The following is an 18,513-nucleotide window of genomic DNA, read 5'->3' as shown; positions in this document are numbered from 1 at the left end:
ACAGAAAGCTTTGATTACTCTTATTCCAAAAGAAGATTCAGACCCACAATAAATTAAGAACTATAGGCCAATTTCATTATTGAACGCAGATTATAAATTATTTGTATCAATCATTGCAGAAAGATTCAAAAAGCTGATAAATAAGTATATTCATTTAGATCAAAATGGGTTTCTCCCAAAAAGGCAAATAAAGAATAATTTGAGGACAGTAATAGACATATTAGAATACTATACAAGCAGCATTAATATTTTTAGATGCTTTTGATAATCTGAATTGGAAATTTATGATATTATAATTGGAACAAATGGAATTTGGAGAGAAATTTGTAAAATTGGATAGGAAAAAATATACTCAACACAAACAGCGAAAATATTAATAAACAGAGATACTACTGAAAAGTTTGAGATAGCAAAGGGAGTGAAACAAGGATGCCCTTTATCTTCCTTTTATTTAATTTATTTATTTATTTACTTATTTATTTATTAGATTTGTATGTCGCCCCTCTCCAAGGATTCGGAGTGGCTTCCAACAACAGTACAATTTACAAATCTAATATTAAAAACCAGAACATATTAAGAAGCCCTTATTAAAAACAATCACACAATTCAGCAAACCATACATAACGCGGGACAGCTGAGGGAATCAATTTCCCCATGCCTGGCGACATAGGTGGGTTTTCAAGCGTTTCCAGAAGGCAAGGAGGGTGGGGGCCCTTATTGTTCATACTAGCATTAAAAATACTGTTAGATAAAATGAGAAGTGTTGTTCACACAGTTCTGTCCCACATGGCAGCCAGCCAGTAATTAGCCCCAAATTAAAACTCAAACACAAAGGTTTTGAAATGAACAAGAGTCTATTTACAAAAACGTTTCTTGAACTGCACAAACATGAACCAAACAATGTTTTTCAACTGCCAAAGTCCAGGCATGAGGCCAAGTTGATAAGATAAAGTCCCGAACAGTTGCTTCTCGAGCCAAAGTCTGCTCACAAGATTATTAACCCTATGAATGTCCGGTACTGTAGCAAGGTTTATCAGGCAAAACAACTCTTCACATGCTCTTCTCCTCCAGAGGCACGAACATTGGCTTTCTGCAAAAAACACCTTCCAACTCCTCCCCCTTATATACTCTCTGTGAGTGCACAGCTGTGCTCAATTCCTCTTTTTTAACCTCCGTAACTGCTCCTGCCTCCCCGGCATCCTTCTTACCTGTACATTCAGGATTGGATCCCTTATCTCCTCTTCCTCCTCCTCAGACCTTAGCAAAGCCCCAGTTGGGGGCTGCAACTCCCCAGTTGAGGGTTCTATAGCCTTTGCAGGCTCCTCATACCCAATCTCTCCCTCCACCACCTCCTCACTGTCTGACTCCTCCAAAAGCCACACAAGCCGACCATGCCCAGATGGCCCCAGTTCATCAGGCTCAATGTCTGTTGCCAGAGGGCCTGGCTTCAAGCCAACCATAACACATACTAGCATTAAAAATATTGTGAGATAAAATTAGAAGTGAAAAGGAAATAAAAGGTCTGAAAATAAAACAAGAGTACACGGTCCAAGCATTTGCAGACAATCTGGTATTCATATTAGAGCAACAATGCTTGTCTGGTGGTGGGCACTAATCACAAAGCACCTGTTTTATGTTGTGTATGTTTGTATCTTTAAAAAAATCAATAAAAATATTAAATTTTTAAAAGACATAAACAAAATGATATTAAATTATATCTGGCAAGGGAAGAAATCTAGAATTAAATTAAAAGTACTACAAGATAGCAGAGTTAGAGGAGGATTTGGACTCCCAGATTGAGAGTTATACTACCAGGAATCAATACTAATTTGGATTAAGAATTGGATAGAATTAAAGAATAAAAGAACTTTAATATTAGAGGGGCATGACTTGCAAATAGGGTGGCATGCCTTTCTATGGGATGAAAAACAAAAACCACGTAGTTAATTTTGGAGACACCTAATTAGGGATTACTAACATGGTTAACAATAAAGAATAATCATTATAGAAAAGTCCCAGAATGGTTATCACCCATGGAGGCACAAATATATCCAAATACATTGAATATTGATAAGGTCAAGAGATACAAAGATTTATTAGAAGGTCAAGGGGAACTGAAAACAAAACAAGAGGTCAAAGTATAGGATATAGATATTGATTGGTGGCCATACAGGCAAATACAGTCTAGATATACAAATATGGATTTGGAAAAATATAGATTTCAAAAAGAAAAATATGAATTAGATAAAAATTTACAAGATATCGAAGATAAACGGATAATCACAATTTATAGTTACAGTATCTATTGAGATACAAATTGGAAGAGGAAGTAGTTAAATAAAATAAGAAAGTAATAAAAGTAGTTTAAAAAGTAGTAAAAGAAAAATTTGGTCCAAAAATTTGGTTATAATATAGATTTAGATAAATGGGAGAAATTATGGAATAAATATTATAAACCAACAATGTCTGTAGCCTATATGGAAAACATGTGCAAAGGTTTTACAGGTGGCATCTTCCACCTGCATGGTTGGCTAAGATGTTTCCAAATAAAACATCAAGTTGTTAGAAATGCAATCAAAGGCAAGGAACATATTACCACATGTTCAAAAGCAAAACAATATTGGAATAAAATTAAAATACAATTAGAAGAGATCACACACACACAAAAAAAAACAATTAGAGATGAAACCTGAAATATTTTTATTGGGAATATTGCCAGAAATCTATAAAAAAGAAATACCTAATAATACATGTGATAACAACTGCAAGAATAATATATGCTCAAAACTAGAAAAATAAGAAAATGTTATCTGAAAGGTTTTAGAGTGTGCCGAAATGGATAAACTAACAAAGGAATTACAAGAAAAAGAAGAAACAATTCCTAAGAAAACCCTCTAAGTGAAACTGAAAATGCAGAACCCCTCCCATAAAGGGGCAGACATTCCTGTTAGCCAGATCAACAAGAGAAATATTAAACAACAGAGAAAGTCTAAAAGACAAGATTCAACCTATAGTATTGCTACTATGGCTGGGGTAGGTGGGCTCTGCTCCTGACATCTTTGAGGCAAGATATTTAGAGGAAAAGAGAAGAGCGTGCTGGTGTTGTGCAATGCTTACCTGGCCGAAGGGGCTGCTGCAGCTGCTTCTGCTCCACACTGCCTGGAAAATGGGGAACGGCCAGCTAGAAAAGTACTTCTGCTTTTATAGAATTGGAATACCATTATGAGTTTCTTTGGAATTAATCCTCCAATCTTTGTGATCTTGGTCAAAATTCTGACTTAAATGGTTTATACTTCAATTCCCACCCCAATCTGTTTGTTGGGACAATGGGAAACATTGCCAGAGAAGCAGACAAGTATACATTTCATTATAATGCAATTTTACAGAAGCACCAAGGAATCAATATAACATATAAATTAATCTGACAGTTAAATAACAATGGAAATAGGTTTCTTGTTTTGATATTCAGTCACGAGAGGTCACTGTTTCCTAAGGAAACCCTCTTAGTGAAACTGAAAATGCAGAGCCCCTCCCTTAAAGAGACAGACATTCATTCCAGACAGATCCACAAGAAAAATACTGATCAACAGGGAAAGCCCAACAAGACAAGATTTACCCTATGAACACATTGCCAATATGGCTGGGGTAGGTGGGCTCTGCTCCTGACACCTTTGAGGCAAGATATTTAGAGGAAAAGAGAAGAGCTTGCTGGTGTTGTGCCAGTGTCTGCAATGCTTACCTGGCCGAAGGGGCTGCTGCAGCTGTTTCTGCTCCACACCGCCTGGAAAATGGGGAGCGGCCAGCTCCATTATTCTGTGCTGGAGGAATCCCAGCACGGCACCTTTGTGGGCCGCATCGCCCAGGATCTGGGGCTGGAGGTGAGTGAGCTGGTGCCTCGGATGTTCCGGATGCTGTCCAAAGGAGAGAAGGACTATTTTGAGGTAAACCTGCAGAATGGGATCTTGTTTGTAAATTCCCGGATAGACAGGGAGGAGCTGTGTGCCAAGAATGCAGACTGTGTCCTTCATCTGGAGGTGATTGTGGAGAAACCTCTGAGCTTCTTTCACGTGGAGGTTGAAATCAAAGACATTAATGACAATGCTCCAATTTTCCCAGCCATGGAAAAGATCCTGAGCATGGCTGAACTGATAAAATCTGGTTCCCGATTCCCATTAGAGAGAGGATCTGATTCAGATATTGGTACTAATGCTCTGTTAACTTACAAGCTCAGCCCAAACAACCGTTTTGTTCTGGATTCAGAAAATGATGAAGATGACAGTGAATCCGTAGTACTTCTATTGAAGGTTCCACTTGATAGAGAAGAGAGCCCTGTGCATCATTTAGTACTGACAGCCACTGATGGGGGTGAACCAAAACTCACAGGAACTGTTCAGCTAGTCATCAATGTGCTGGATGTCAATGACAACCCTCCTGTGTTTAACCAATCTGTTTATAGGGTAAAGTTGCTAGAAAATACAGCTAGTGGGTCATTGGTCATTACTCTGAATGCTAAAGATTTAGATGAAGGGATTAATGGGGAAATATCTTATTTTTTTACTGATAGCTTAGCTCTTCATGTCAAAAAGATGTTTGGTATAAATTCTGATACTGGGGAAATCAGAGTGGTTGGAAAATTGGATTATGAAGAAAGTAAGTTCTATGAACTTCCAATTGTAGCAGAAGATAAAGGCAGTTCTCCATTATTAGGGCACTGTAAAGTTCTCATTGAGGTTTTTGACATGAATGACAATATTCCAGAATTAACTGTGAATTCTCTCTCTGTACCATTGCCAGAGGACTCCCCTCCAGGGACTGTGGTGGCCATCATTAGTGTTTCTGACAGGGATTCTGGCAACAATGGACAAATAAATTGTTTCCTTTGGCCCACTGGAGTACCATTCAAACTCAAATCCACATTCAAGGACTACTACTCCCTAACTGTTGGATCACCTTTGGATAGGGAGCAGGTGGCTGAGTACAGGATGGTTGTGACAGTGGAAGATCAAGGTGTTCCACCACTGTCTTCTAGCATCACCCTCTTAGTGCCTATTAGTGACATAAATGATAATGCACCTGCCTTCACTCAGACCTCCTACACAGTCTTTGTGAAGGAGAACAATCCTCCTGGTGCTCACATCTTCACAGTATCTGCCTCAGACCCAGACGTAGCTGAAAATGCCCTGATCACCTATTGGATAGATGAGAAGCTCTGGCCATTGTCAAGCTACATCTCTGTACATTCAGAGAGTGGAAAACTTTATGCTTTGCAGTCCTTGGACTATGAGATGTTGAAGCTGCTGGAGTTCCAGGTGAGAGCCAAGGATGCTGGACTTCCCTCCTTATGTGGCAATGCAACTGTACAAGTATTTGTGATGGATGAGAATGATAATGCGCCTGCTGTGTCAGCATCATCAGAAGAGAATCTGATTTCTTTAATGGTCCCGGTGATGCCTGGGCATATTGTAGGCAAGATCAATGCCTTGGATGCGGATTCTGGATATAATGCATGGCTAAAATATGAACTGGTTGAAGAAAGCCAAGGTCCATGGACTGTGGGGCAGTATAGTGGTGAAGTGAGTACCAAATATTCTCTCGATGAATCAGAAGGCAGCAAAATCCAGACTATCCTTGTTCTTGTGAAGGACCATGGAAAACCTCAACTGTCAGCCACAGCCACCTTGAGTGTATCACTTGTGACAAGTAGTCAGACAATCAAAACAGATATTCACCTTCAAAGATCAGGGGAGAGATTTGTGCCCCTGGTGGACTCCATCAACATCTATCTTATTGTTGCTATCTGCTCTGTTTCCAGCCTCTTCTTGCTGGCCACTCTCATCTATGTGGCCCTGCGATGCCACTGCAAGGCAAAGGAACCCATGGTTTATGGTCCTGGCATGGCGACACTGGTCTGTGCCAGTGAAGTGGGCAGCTGGTCCTATTCCAATCGCCACAGCCACATTCTGGCAGGTGTGAGCGCAGAAGCTGGTGCCAAGAGCGATCTCATGATTTTCAGCCCCAATATTCCTGTTTTTGCAAATAATGGAGAAATTAGGAATGGGACAGAAGTGCCCCCAAATACATCTATGGAGGTGAGTTAATCTGGTTTTAGAGTTTTTGACATTAGTACAATTTTAGTACAATTTAGTACAATTTTTGGATGCCAATCTTTAGGCATACCTACGATATGGCCAATCATATGTTTGGGCTAAGAAGTTTGGATCATTTTATACAAAGCATTTCTTTTAGTAATTGTTATCCTCAAAAATCACAATGTATAAGTAAATGGATAGGTAGTTCTTATTTCTAGGGAAATATTTTTGGATGGTAGAAAGAGATCCTTTTCAAAAATGTGTTTTATTTAACAGTGACGATTTTGTCTTTCAACAGAATAATAAATAAATAATATATTTACTGCTATATTAGGCTTTTGTTTATAATTCACCTACTGAATTGGTGATGAATTATTAATTTCATTTTTTAATTGTCATTTTTACTTTTTAATATATTTTTTTAAAGTTAAATTAGATAATTTTAATAGTTTTAAATAATTAAAGTACATTTTAATATATTAAAGTACTTTCAAGTAAAATAAGCCAATCCTTTTCAATCCAAATGGAAACACAGTTTCTGATTTGGTCCTCCAAGGAGTCCTCGATTTCTGTCAAATGAAATGACCATTTGCAGTTAGAACAGTGATGAAAAAGTAATGTTGTGACCACTCCTCACATTTATGACTTTCACAGGTCTGTAAGAAAAGGAAACCTGAAGGAAAATAATAAACACATTTAATAACTGACTTTTTGGTCCCAATTTTGGTTGCTAAACGAGAACTACCTGTACATACTTCCATAAAATAGCTTTCAAGTTTTGATAATAAATAATTAGCCAAAATTGAATGTATCCAATCTTTTTTAAATGTGTAGTTTGATTTGTGCATAAATAATTATTTTTTGTTTATATTTCATCTAATGAACAGATAGGATATTAGTAATAAAACCCTTTATTTTTTTCATTTCTTTAAGAACTCCCCAGTAATGCCATAGGTCAGGGTTGTCAAACTGGTGACCTGCGGGTCAGATGTATCATACTCAGGCCATTCTCAGTGAAGGGGGAAATGTCCTGATATGTCTCATGATGTAAGCATGACACTGTGAGTTTTACACATGTGCCATAGATAGTGCTTTACAAACAATAATGTCTCTTTTTAAAACAATATTTGCATCTGGACATGGATTCGTCATTGTCATTAGGTCATGTGCAAAGCAGATTGAACAGAACAGGCAGCAAGTGTTTTCCAGCTATTTTGAACATTCTTAGCATCTTCAGCATCGTCCCTAGGGACTATAATAATCTTAAAATCTACCTTAAGCATTTGGTGCCCGGTTTTCTGAGGTCAGCTTAGTTTCTTCCTTTCTTTAGAAGGTATCCAATGTAGTACAATTTTTGGATGCCAATCTTTAGGAATACCTAAGAAATGGCCAATAAGCTGCATTTGACATTCATTCACAGATCGATATGTGTTCTAAATCTGCTGGTTGTAATACCTCTTCATTAATGATATGGTCATGATGTGAGATGCAGAGGATTACATACTGTTAAAATATTATTAAGTTGCTAGGTTTCATAAGTTTAGTTAATAGGTTTAAAAGCATATCTTAAGTGAGGAATATTGGTTTGAAATTTGTAATAGTCAAAGGTTATTGATACCTTTCTTATATGGAAAAAATATGTGGTAGTAAGTCTTAAAAATATAAAACAAAATTGCAATGCCTAAACTTAAAAGAGAAGCTAAAAACCAAACAAACAACTAAATCTATATTGACTGCAAATGTATTGAAAATATAAAGTAGAACACACTCCCTGCGACTACCCAGTTGGTCAAATACCCAGACAGCTCCCTTTTTTACTGCAACGGCTGAGACCAATAAACTACTCTGGACAAAGAACAACCTTTTCAGAAACCAGGAATAAGCAAAAATCATTGGAGAAAAATATATGTTTGATATATTTACACATTTCATTAAGTCCTTTATTTCAGAACTATTGCTGAAAGCAGATCTGAAAAAAATCATCATCTTTAAATTTCACTGAAGGTTCCATCTTGCTTAGATACAAGATATGATCCCATATTGTAGATCTTAAAAATCTTTATATACGAATGGAAGCAGACATATCTAATAAGCAGTTTCAATTTCCAGCTTCTATTCTAGCTGTAAGTGAAAAGATCTTAAATAGAAATTCCAACGTAAGTATAATTATTGATCGATCTGAGTTGGCATTGTAAGGAATATTTAAATATAATGTATTATTTCTGGGAAGTTAGCACTGTAAATATGTCATTTATTTATTTTCAGTCCTGATATATTGCCTGTATGATTTCTTTTTTAAATTTAAAACTTAATTCTGCCATTATGTGAAAGGAATAATCAATTCTTTGCTTCATCTACAAAATATTATTTCCCTTATCCAGTACAGATTTTATCTGCATTAATTCCATCTTTTTAAAGAGTGTAAATCAGCAAAAACAACTTTTACAGATATATACATTTCCTTCTGTGTAACTTTCTTACGTTCTGTTGTGAGTTAGTTTTTCAATTCCAACTATTTGTATACTCTTAGATGAATGGAATTTTATTTTATTTCTCTTCTTAACTTCAGTTCCCAAATATATCACAACAGAGCAGTAATTTAAACAAAGACAGATAAAAGGAAGTCACTCCCTAAACTCATGGAGGAACCAGTTACTAAATTTGGCATATCATCAACATTGGCACATTATCAAGTACAAGTTCCTATGCTTATTTCCTAGGAAAGAACTTGACAAAAGAATCAGTCACATTTCAGCTAGATAAGAACTTAATTGCAGACATCATAATGATCTATAAAACTGTGCAGTCAACCATTGCTAGATATTTATATAACTTCAACTCAGCCCAAGGAAATGCTGGAATGTGGCTTAATTTTCACATGAAGGATGGTATATAGTACCACCAAGTTTGACTACTTTTCAACATTTTTTTGTTAATGATCTGAACAAGAAGATGAAAGAAAAAAATAAAATTTGTAGATGATTCGGGTGAATATTAGAGGGCAAAAATATGATCAGTTTAAAGATGAACATGAGATAATAGTAAAGAAAAATATAATTTTAGACTGCAATAATATAAGTTTAGTTTTCAAGATATGGGGAGCCAAAATACCGTTTTATTCTGCAATAGTCAGACCCTCTTCAAGTATTAGTGCATGTCCAGTTCTGTACAAAACACATCAAATTAGTGCAAATAATGTAAATGAAAATTATCACGAGACTTGAAAAACAGCAATAGGAGGAAAGATTGAAGAATGTGGGTAATATTCAACCTTATGGAGGTTTAAGTTTTCTTATAGCTTAAAGCCATACTTAAGAGATTGTATCCTGATAATGATATACAGTATTTCAATTTCCTTACATAATTTGGGCCAAACATTTGATATTAAAAAAACTGTCAGCTACTAAAACTAATTATTCATTCATCTGTTATAAATTTAAAAATTCTTTCTCTTGATAGCAGATTTAGATGTAGTTGCTTAGTATACTCTCTGTCTGTATGTGTATGGGTACTCCAGATCCCATTACAGGTGGAGCACATCTCCTTGTTATTAGAAACGATATTGCTAATTTATCTTATTACTGTCAACTATTTAGCTATATTTTTTAAAGTTTTGTTTGCAAACATTGCCTTTCTGGAAATTAATAGTCTGTGTTCTCTGCAGTAGGTTTACAATAATTTTTTCAGCTGTATTGGGGTGGAGATGACAGCTGCATTATCCACACATATAGAAGTTGCAAAACATTGTTTCTTCACCCATAACAGTGAATGGCAGTCAGGAATTGATATAAAAATTAAGCAATAAGGGTCTCAAAATACATCATCCCATAACCTTTTGATTTGATAAAATTGATCTTGAAAGAAACCCCTGTGGGTTACATCTCACTTCAAGGTTGCATTCACATGCAGTTTCTCTTCTTAAAAAGAATAAGTCACTTGTGGTATCTGTGTTTTTCCTACAAAATAACTCTAGATATTGAATCAAATTGAATTTGAAACAGGGGAAGGTTATGTAAAAACATGTCTGCATCTACATCTACAAGTTAATTTTTTAAAACACAAAACAAAACATTTTTTTCCTATAAATAGTACACAGCTAATATTTTGCTTGAATGTTCCTAGCTAAATCTTGCTGGTTCCTCCTCAAGTTTACATTTTTAAATTCCAGTCAACCTGATAATACATGGCTCAGATGTTTTGCATATAGTTTACTCACTATGACATCTGGAAAGGAGGTGTTCTTGGTGTGGATGCTATTTTGGGCTTCAAAGGGAAGCACAGAGAATGGAGGTATTGTGTGGCTTTGTTTCCCTTTGGTTCCTGTCTGGTTTTTGTCATTCTTACCAACATTTGTTTTAACTTTTGCCTCTTACTGTATTATTTTCTTGTTGGCAAGAATGACAAAAACCAGACAGGAACCAAAGGGAAACAAAGCCAATGTATCTGGTTATCTGAATTATTACTTGTATCTCTGGGCTATCAGCTGGTTATCTGTCACCTCCATGTTTCTTCTATGCATCCTTGGTAACTCAAGGATGCACATTCCTTAACACTTAACAGTGCTCATCCAAAACATTTCTTACCAATATATATATTTATACACTGTGAGTATGCTCAAATAGATTACAATATATGTCAGCCTATTGGAGAATGTATAAGGTGAGATATCTATATAACATTTGTCACATTTCTAACTACTATGGTAAGTAAGAAGGAAATAAATACATATGCATAGACAAGGTGTCCTGCTCATCTTTTTAATTTTCCTGTAGAAACCTGAGACAAATTTGGATTTGGCACTACCAATACATTGTTCCTCATCATGATTGAAACTTTGGTTCAAATGTTTAAAGCCAGTACAGTCTCCTTTTAATGGCATCACAGTCACCTTGAGCAATGGAGGAGGGGAAGCAAGCAAGTACACTTGCCTTCGCTATATATAGAAATGAAAATATCTATCCAAAATTGTACAGGGTAAATTAATTTCAATGAATTCCTTGAAAAAAGAATAAATACATTTATGAGATTTATAAATGAAGCCAATGACTCTATGTAAAGGTCTATTTATTTGAGAATGAAGATGGAATGATTATTAGAAATTTGTCATGAATACAGAAGGAAATCTGTTTCTACATTTTGAAATTCAGTCACAAGAGGGCGATGATTCCTAAGGAAACCCTCTTAAGTGGAACTGAAAATGCAGAGCCCCTCCCTTAAAGGTACAGACATTCCTGCCAGCCAGATCCACAAGGGAAATATTAAAAGGAAAAAAAAAACAACAGAGAAAGCCGAACAATTCAAGATTCAACCTATGAACACATTGCCAGTATGGCTGGGGTACGTGGGCTCTGCTCCTGACACCTTTGAGGCAAGATATTTAGAGAAAAACAGAGGAGCTTGCTGGTGTTGTGCCAGTGTCTGCCATGCTTACCTGGCCGAAGGGGCTGCTGCAGCTGTTTCTGCTCCACACCGCCTGGAAAATGGGGAGCGGCCAGCTCCATTATTCTGTGCTGGAGGAATCCCAGCACGGCACCTTTGTGGGCCGCATCGCCCAGGATCTGGGGCTGGAGATGAGTGAGCTGGTGTCTCGGATGTTCCGGATGCTGTCCAAAGGAGAGAAGGACTATTTTGAGGTAAACCTGCAGAATGGGATCTTGTTTGTAAATTCCCGGATAGACAGGGAGGAGCTGTGTGCCAAGAATGCAGACTGTGTCCTTCATCTGGAGGTGATTGTGGAGAAACCTCTGAGGTTCTTCCATGTGGAGGTTGATATCAAAGACATTAATGACAATGCTCCAATTTTCCCAGCCATGGAAAAGATCCTGAGCATGGCTGAACTGATAAAATCTGGTACCCAATTCCCAGTAGAGGGAGCCTCTGATGCAGATATTGGTAGTAATGCTCTGATAAAATATAAGCTCAGCCCAAGTAACCATTTTGCTCTGGATACAAGACATGCTGAAGATGAGAGTAAATCTGTAGTACTTCTATTGAAGGTTCCACTTGACAGAGAGGAGAGCCCTGTGCATCATTTAGTACTGACAGCCACTGATGGAGGTGAACCAAAACTCACAGGAACTGTTCAGCTAGTCATCAATGTGCTGGATGTCAATGACAACCCTCCTGTGTTTAACCAATCTATTTACAGGATACAGTTGCTAGAAAATTCAGCTAGCGAGTCATTAGTTATTACTTTGAATGCAACAGACTTAGATGAAGGAATTAATAGAGAAATTTATTATTTTTTTAGTAATATTATACCTCAACATGCCAGAAATATGTTTAGTATAAATTCTAATACTGGAGAAATCAGAGTAATTGGAAAGTTGGATTATGAAGATATTAATTTCTATGAACTTCAAATTGTGGCAGAAGACAAGGGTTCTTTATCTGGACATTGTAAACTTCTCATTGAAGTGTTGGACATAAATGATAATATTCCAGAATTATCTGTGAGTTCTCTCTCTGTACCATTGCCAGAGGACTCTCCTCCAGGGACTGTGGTAGCCATCATCAGTGCTTCTGACAGGGATTCTGGCAACAATGGACAAATAAACTGTTTCCTTTGGCCCACTGAAGTACCATTCAAACTCGAGTCCACTTTCAAGAATTACTACTCCCTGATTGTTGGATCACCTTTGGATAGGGAGCAGGTGGCTGAGTACAGGATGGTTGTGTCAGTGGAAGATCAAGGTGTTCCACCACTGTCTTCTAGCATCACTCTCTTTGTGCCTATTAGTGACATAAATGATAATGCCCCTGCTTTCACCCAGCCCTCCTATACAGTCTTTGTGAAGGAGAACAATCCTCCTGGTGCTCATATCTTCACAGTATCTGCCTCGGACCCAGACCTAGCTGAGAATGCCCTGATCACCTATTGGATAGATGAGAAGCTCTGGCCATTGTCAAGCTACATCTCTGTACATTCAGAGAGTGGAAAACTTTATACTTTGCAGTCCTTAGACTATGAAGAGTTGAAACTGCTGGAGTTCCAGGTGAGAGCCAAGGATGCTGGACTTCCCTCCTTATGTGGCAATGCAACTGTACAAGTCTTTATGATGGATGAGAATGACAATGCGCCTGCTGTGTCAGTGTCATCAGAAGAGAATCTAGTTTTTTTAATGGTTCCAGTTATCCCTGGGCATATTGTAGGCAAGATCCATGCCTTGGATGCAGATTCTGGATACAATGCATGGCTAAGATATGAACTGCTTGAAGAAAGCAATGGTCCATGGACTGTGGGGCGGTATAGTGGTGAGGTGAGTACCAAATATTCTCTGCATGAGTCAGAAGGCAGCAAAATCCAGAGTGTGTTGGTTCTGGTGAAGGATCATGGGATGCCTCAACTCTCAACCACAGCTACCCTGAGTGTTTCATTGGTGACAAATTTCCAGGCCATCAGTGCAGATATTCATGTCCACCCATCAGGGGAGATCTTCATGCCCCTGGTGGACTCAATTAACGTCTACCTGATCATTGCGATCTGCTCTGTTTCCTGCCTCTTTTTGCTGGCTATTCTCATCTATGTGGCCCTCCGATGCCACTGCAAGGCAAAAGAAGCCTTCGTTTATGGCCCTGGTGTGGCCACCCTGGTCTGTGCCAGTGAAGTGGGAAGTTGGTCCTATTCCAATCGCCACAGCCATATTCTGTCAGGAGTAAATACAGAGTGCGGTACCAAGAATGATCTCATGATTTTCACTCCCAACTCTTCTGTTTTTGCCAATAATGGAGAACTTCAAAATGATACAGAACTGCCCCCAAATGCATCTAAAGAGGTGAGTTTTGGTACTTTTTTTAGTGCTTGACATTCAGTCCACATTTTATTTGTCTAATTCTGATTTTGAATCTCAATCTTTTTTCATAATGATTAGATTTGTAACAGATAGCTTTTAAATGAATTGCAATTGAGAGTACATCAATTACTTTGATTTGTTTGTTGATATTAGAATCAGAATAAAGTTGGAAGGAACCTTGGAGATCTTCTAGTTCAGCCTCCTGCTCAAGCAGGACCATTTCAGACAAGTGACTGTCCAATCTCTTCTTAAAAACCTTCAGTGATGAGCACCCACAACGTCTGAAGGGAAGCTGTTCTACTGGTTAATTGTCCATCCATTGTTCCTTGTTTCTTGTCCTGCCCTCTGCTGCTTTGGGAAATATTCATTCATTCATTCATTCATTCATTCATTCATTCATTCATTCATTCATTCATTCATTCATTCGACTTGGAAGTAACCTTGTAGGTCATTTAGTCCAGCCCGCTGCTCAAGCAGGAGTCCCTATACCATTTTGGACAAATAGCAGTCCAATCTCCCCTTGAAATTCTCAAGTGTTGGAGCGCTCACAACCTCCGCTTTGACTCCTTCCTCTTTGTGGTAGCTATCATGTCCCTCTAATTCTTCTTTATCATTAATAAAGAATAACATTTTACTATTTACATTATTAATAATTAATTTTCTCTTAGTTTATTAATAAATTAATAAATATGATTACTGTAGGAACTGATTCAGATGACAAAGGCAATTTATATCTATACAATTGTAAAGTTGAATAGTGTAATTCAGATAATCAAACCCCCCTCTTTCATTCAGTGCAAAAATCCAAAGTAAATAATATATTTACCTAGATAGCTGATTGAAATATAATGGTACCATGCTACTCAACTGCTTTGAAACTCAACAAATTTGGTAGTCAATTCATTTTGATAAAGGTTTTGTCCAGGTACTCACAATTTATTTGGTACTTAACACAGAGGCTAGATTTTTTTTATTGTCAGTTGCCTTGCCACTATATTATTCCTAGCAAAAAATATGGTTGTACTTATTGTTTTTTCATTTCACCTCCCAGAATCAATTAACAATGAGTACCGAGGTATCACTGTACGTCCGTATTTGTATATCCTATAAAGGGAAAGCTATTTTTACGATTGCAATATATTTGTTGACTTCAGTTTGAGACCTTTGATAGTCAGATTTTTTTCACCCTAAATCAGGCCTGTCAAACTGGCATATCTGGACCACATAGGATGGAATGTGTTTGAAGATACCGCTGCAGACCTGGATGAACAGCGGGTGTTTCTTGCGGAGTCCCTGCCGGCACCACCCCCAGTTTGGATGGTGGTGGCTGGTCACCACGGGGATCTGAAATGGGAGTAATGCCGGCAGGGACCCTGCGAGAAATGCCCGCAACTGGGCAAGTGATACAGGGGACGCGGCAGCAGCTGAGGAGAAACGGACAGGTGTCCCTCTGTGCGCAGGGTGGCCTTGATCGGTGCGAGAGGGCTCAGCTCCATCAGCCCCCACCCTAATCTTCTGCCTTTGGGAGTGCCTTTGCGAGGTTGCAGGTGAGGTGGGCATGTGCGACGGCAGCTGCAGAGAAGTGGGACCACTTCTCAAGGCCTTGATCATCTGGCACGAGGGGGCTCGGCTCCATTAGCCCCCCCTCACCATGTTGTTGGGTGGCCAGCTCGGCTGGGTGAGCGGCTGTGGCAGGGGCTGGGCAGAGGCCGGCTCTCCCCAGCTGAGAGCTGCCTCAGCTGGGAAGTGCTGGCTCCAGCCTAGTCTCTGCCACAGCCGCTCACCCAGCCGAGCCAGCCACCCAACAACACAGCGCTGGTGCGGACGACGGCTCTGCCCCTTCAGGGCCTGTTCGCCGACCACCTTAGCCTCGCGATTTGGCCAGGGGCGTGAATGTGACATTCTCACCCATAAACGAAAGCCACCGGAGACACCTCAGCAATTGCCTCTGCCGCCGCTGGCGGGACTGGCTAACTCAGGCAGCGCACATACCTTGTCCCTGCCAGCTGGAGACCCCGGGCAGTCACCTGGAAAGAAAGGTTTTGCTGCTGGTGCTACGGCGAGCACCTGCCCATCCCCAGGGCCCAGCTGCCAGGTGGCCTCGGCAGCATTTGATTTATAAGATGCATCCAATTTTTAAAGCACTTTTTTTTTGCAGTAAAAAGGTGCATCTTATACACCGAAAAATACGGTAAAATAATTCAGCTAGCTGTACCTGACCGCACTTGTAAATGGATCATAAGCTTCCTAATAGACAAGTGAAGCTAGGCAAAATTATATCAGATACCTGTACAATTAGCACAGGAGCATTCCAGGGTTTTGTACTCGTTCATCTTCTCTCTTTAAACCTATGACTGCATCTCTATTAAATGACTGAAGTTTGCAGATGATACAAGAGTGATTGATCGCATTCGAGACAATGATGAATAGCCAACTATAAAAATGAATATTTTGCCAAAGCTATTGTTCTTGTTTCAAATGATTCCTATAAAACTAGAGAAAAAATATTTTGATGAAAAAAATGCAGTAATTTTGAAATATGTTTGGCAAGGGAAAAGATTGGGAAAGAAGAATTGGAACTTTGGACGGCTGGATTGGGAACTTTATTACCTGGCTCCTGTACTAACTTGGGTGAAATAATGGATAAATGTGAAAAATAGAAGATTTTTACTGCTATAGGAACATGGCCTCCAAGTGGGATGACATGCCTTATTGTAGTATGGAAAAAATAAAATACTTAAATAAGTCCAAAGCAGGGGTGGATTCCTCCCAGTTCAGACTGGTCTGCCCGAACCCTTAGTAACCTTCTGGTGATGTTACGGTTGATGCCGGTCCATGGGTACTGCCATCTTTTTTTGAAATTTGTTTTGCATTTTTTTTTCATTCTGAGGATGCTCAGAAGCTGAGCTCCAGCACTGTGCATGTGATTACCATCTTTTTTCTGCTTAGTTTTTTTCTTTTTTCTTTGGATTTTCTGTTTCTGTGTATGCCCACACGGTGCAGGAGGGAGGGAGTGAACCAGCAGATAGGTAAGTTGGAACCCACCCGTGTTTCAAAGACATAATATAAGGATTATATGAGATATTTTAAATGAGAAAAGGGAATTAAAAACTAAACAGTAACTACAAAATAAAGATGTGGACCACGGATGGTGGACACATTTGCAAATACAATCAGGATATGCGAAAGATGTAAAAATATATGGTTTCTATAAAGAACAAACAGAACTTGATTGGAACTTGATTAAGGATGGATGGAAAATTAATTAATTTAAAATTATATAGTTATTTATTAAGCCTAAAAATAGAAATGAACAAGTGAAAGAGACAATGATAGTATGGACAATGATAGAATTAGACAAATGACAAAAACTTTGGGAAATAAATGATAAATTGACAATGGTAACTGCACATAAGGAAAACTTATATAAAATGTTCTATAGGTGGCATTTGCTGCCTGCATGACTAGAAAATATATCCAAATTGCTCCTAAAATCACCCCTCCAAAACCTTCCTACGTTGCCCCAAATTGCTCCTAAAATTGCCCCTTCAAAACTTCCTACGTTGCCCCAAATCACTCCTAAAATCACCCGTCCCATGTCACCCCAAATTGAGGTTCTAACGAAGGCAAATGGAGTGAAGAAAGGCAGCAAGGAGAAACCAGGCAAACACTTACTATGCCACCCAAATCGAGGTCCTAACGAAGGCAAATGGAGTGAAGAAAGGCAGCAAGGAGAAACCAGGCATTTTGAAAGGAGAGGTGAGTTTGGAAGACTTTGGAAGCAATTTGGGGTGGCATAGAGAGCATCTGGAAGGGTGATTTGGGCAGCAATTAGGAGGTGTGTAGGAAGCTTTTAGGGGAGCAGTTTTGGAGGCGATTTGGGGCAGCATAGGAAGCTTTTGGAGGGGTGATTTTGGAGGCGATTTGGTGCGGTGTAGGAAGGTTTTGGAGTGGTGATTTTAGCAGCAAGATGGGGCAAAAGAAGTGGTAGGTTAGGGGGGATTTGGCAGCGAGATGGGGTGGCTGCGGAGAGCAGAGAAAGTGGAGGTCTAGAGGGGAAAGTGGCAGGGAAATGGGGCAGCTCCGGCGTTCCTTGCCTCGGGACTGCAGATGCAAGCAAAAGGAGGCGGCGAATCTCGGCGAGTTGGCAAGGAAATGGGAAATCCCGGCAGTGGCAGTCACAAGGCAGGGGAATCCCTGCAGCAGTAAGAGAGTGCACGCACCCAGGCTCGGGTTCATAAGGTGAAAATGTTTCTTAAGAAGAGGCAAACAAATCTTAAACACTGGGTTCGTATCTCGAAAAGTTTGTATGAAGAGGCATTCGTAAGACGAGGTATCACTGTATAACTAAAGTATGTTATTGTTATTACTATACTATTTGTGAATTGACTCAAGCAATACACCGCTTATTAAGCACTCATATATGTTAAAGGAGAATGTATAAATTAAAAACTTTAAAAAATGAGTACAGGCTTGCTCTACAGAACTCAAGTGAAAACAGCCCTTAAATTTAATGTACAATAATTGACAATTAATATTTGTGTATGATTTTCAAACCAGACAATTGTCATGCCATCCTTATCAAGCCAGGTACTGTAATTAGAATGCCATGAGATATTGAAATAAAGGCA

The 18,513-nt window shown here is 38.8% G+C and overlaps 2 protein-coding genes across 2 annotated transcripts in view; both read left to right on the top strand.

Moving 5' to 3' along the window:
* LOC139165416 (uncharacterized) overlaps nt 1-18,513 on the top strand; it is a 136,560-nt gene that overhangs the window by 24,158 nt on the left and 93,889 nt on the right. The gene's annotated exons all lie outside the window — the stretch shown is intronic.
* On the top strand, nt 1,055-15,241 carry LOC139163443 (protocadherin alpha-1-like). Its single transcript, XM_070744246.1, has 4 exons — nt 1,055-1,094; nt 3,751-6,089; nt 14,036-14,111; nt 15,111-15,241. The coding sequence occupies exons 1-4, from the start codon at nt 1,055-1,057 to the stop codon at nt 15,239-15,241; spliced, it is 2,586 nt and encodes an 861-aa protein (XP_070600347.1).

Source organism: Erythrolamprus reginae, chromosome 3, assembly GCF_031021105.1.
Source record: "Erythrolamprus reginae isolate rEryReg1 chromosome 3, rEryReg1.hap1, whole genome shotgun sequence".
In the NCBI taxonomy this organism is placed as follows: domain Eukaryota; kingdom Metazoa; phylum Chordata; class Lepidosauria; order Squamata; family Dipsadidae; genus Erythrolamprus; species Erythrolamprus reginae.
This window is presented reverse-complemented; position numbering and strand designations above follow the sequence as displayed.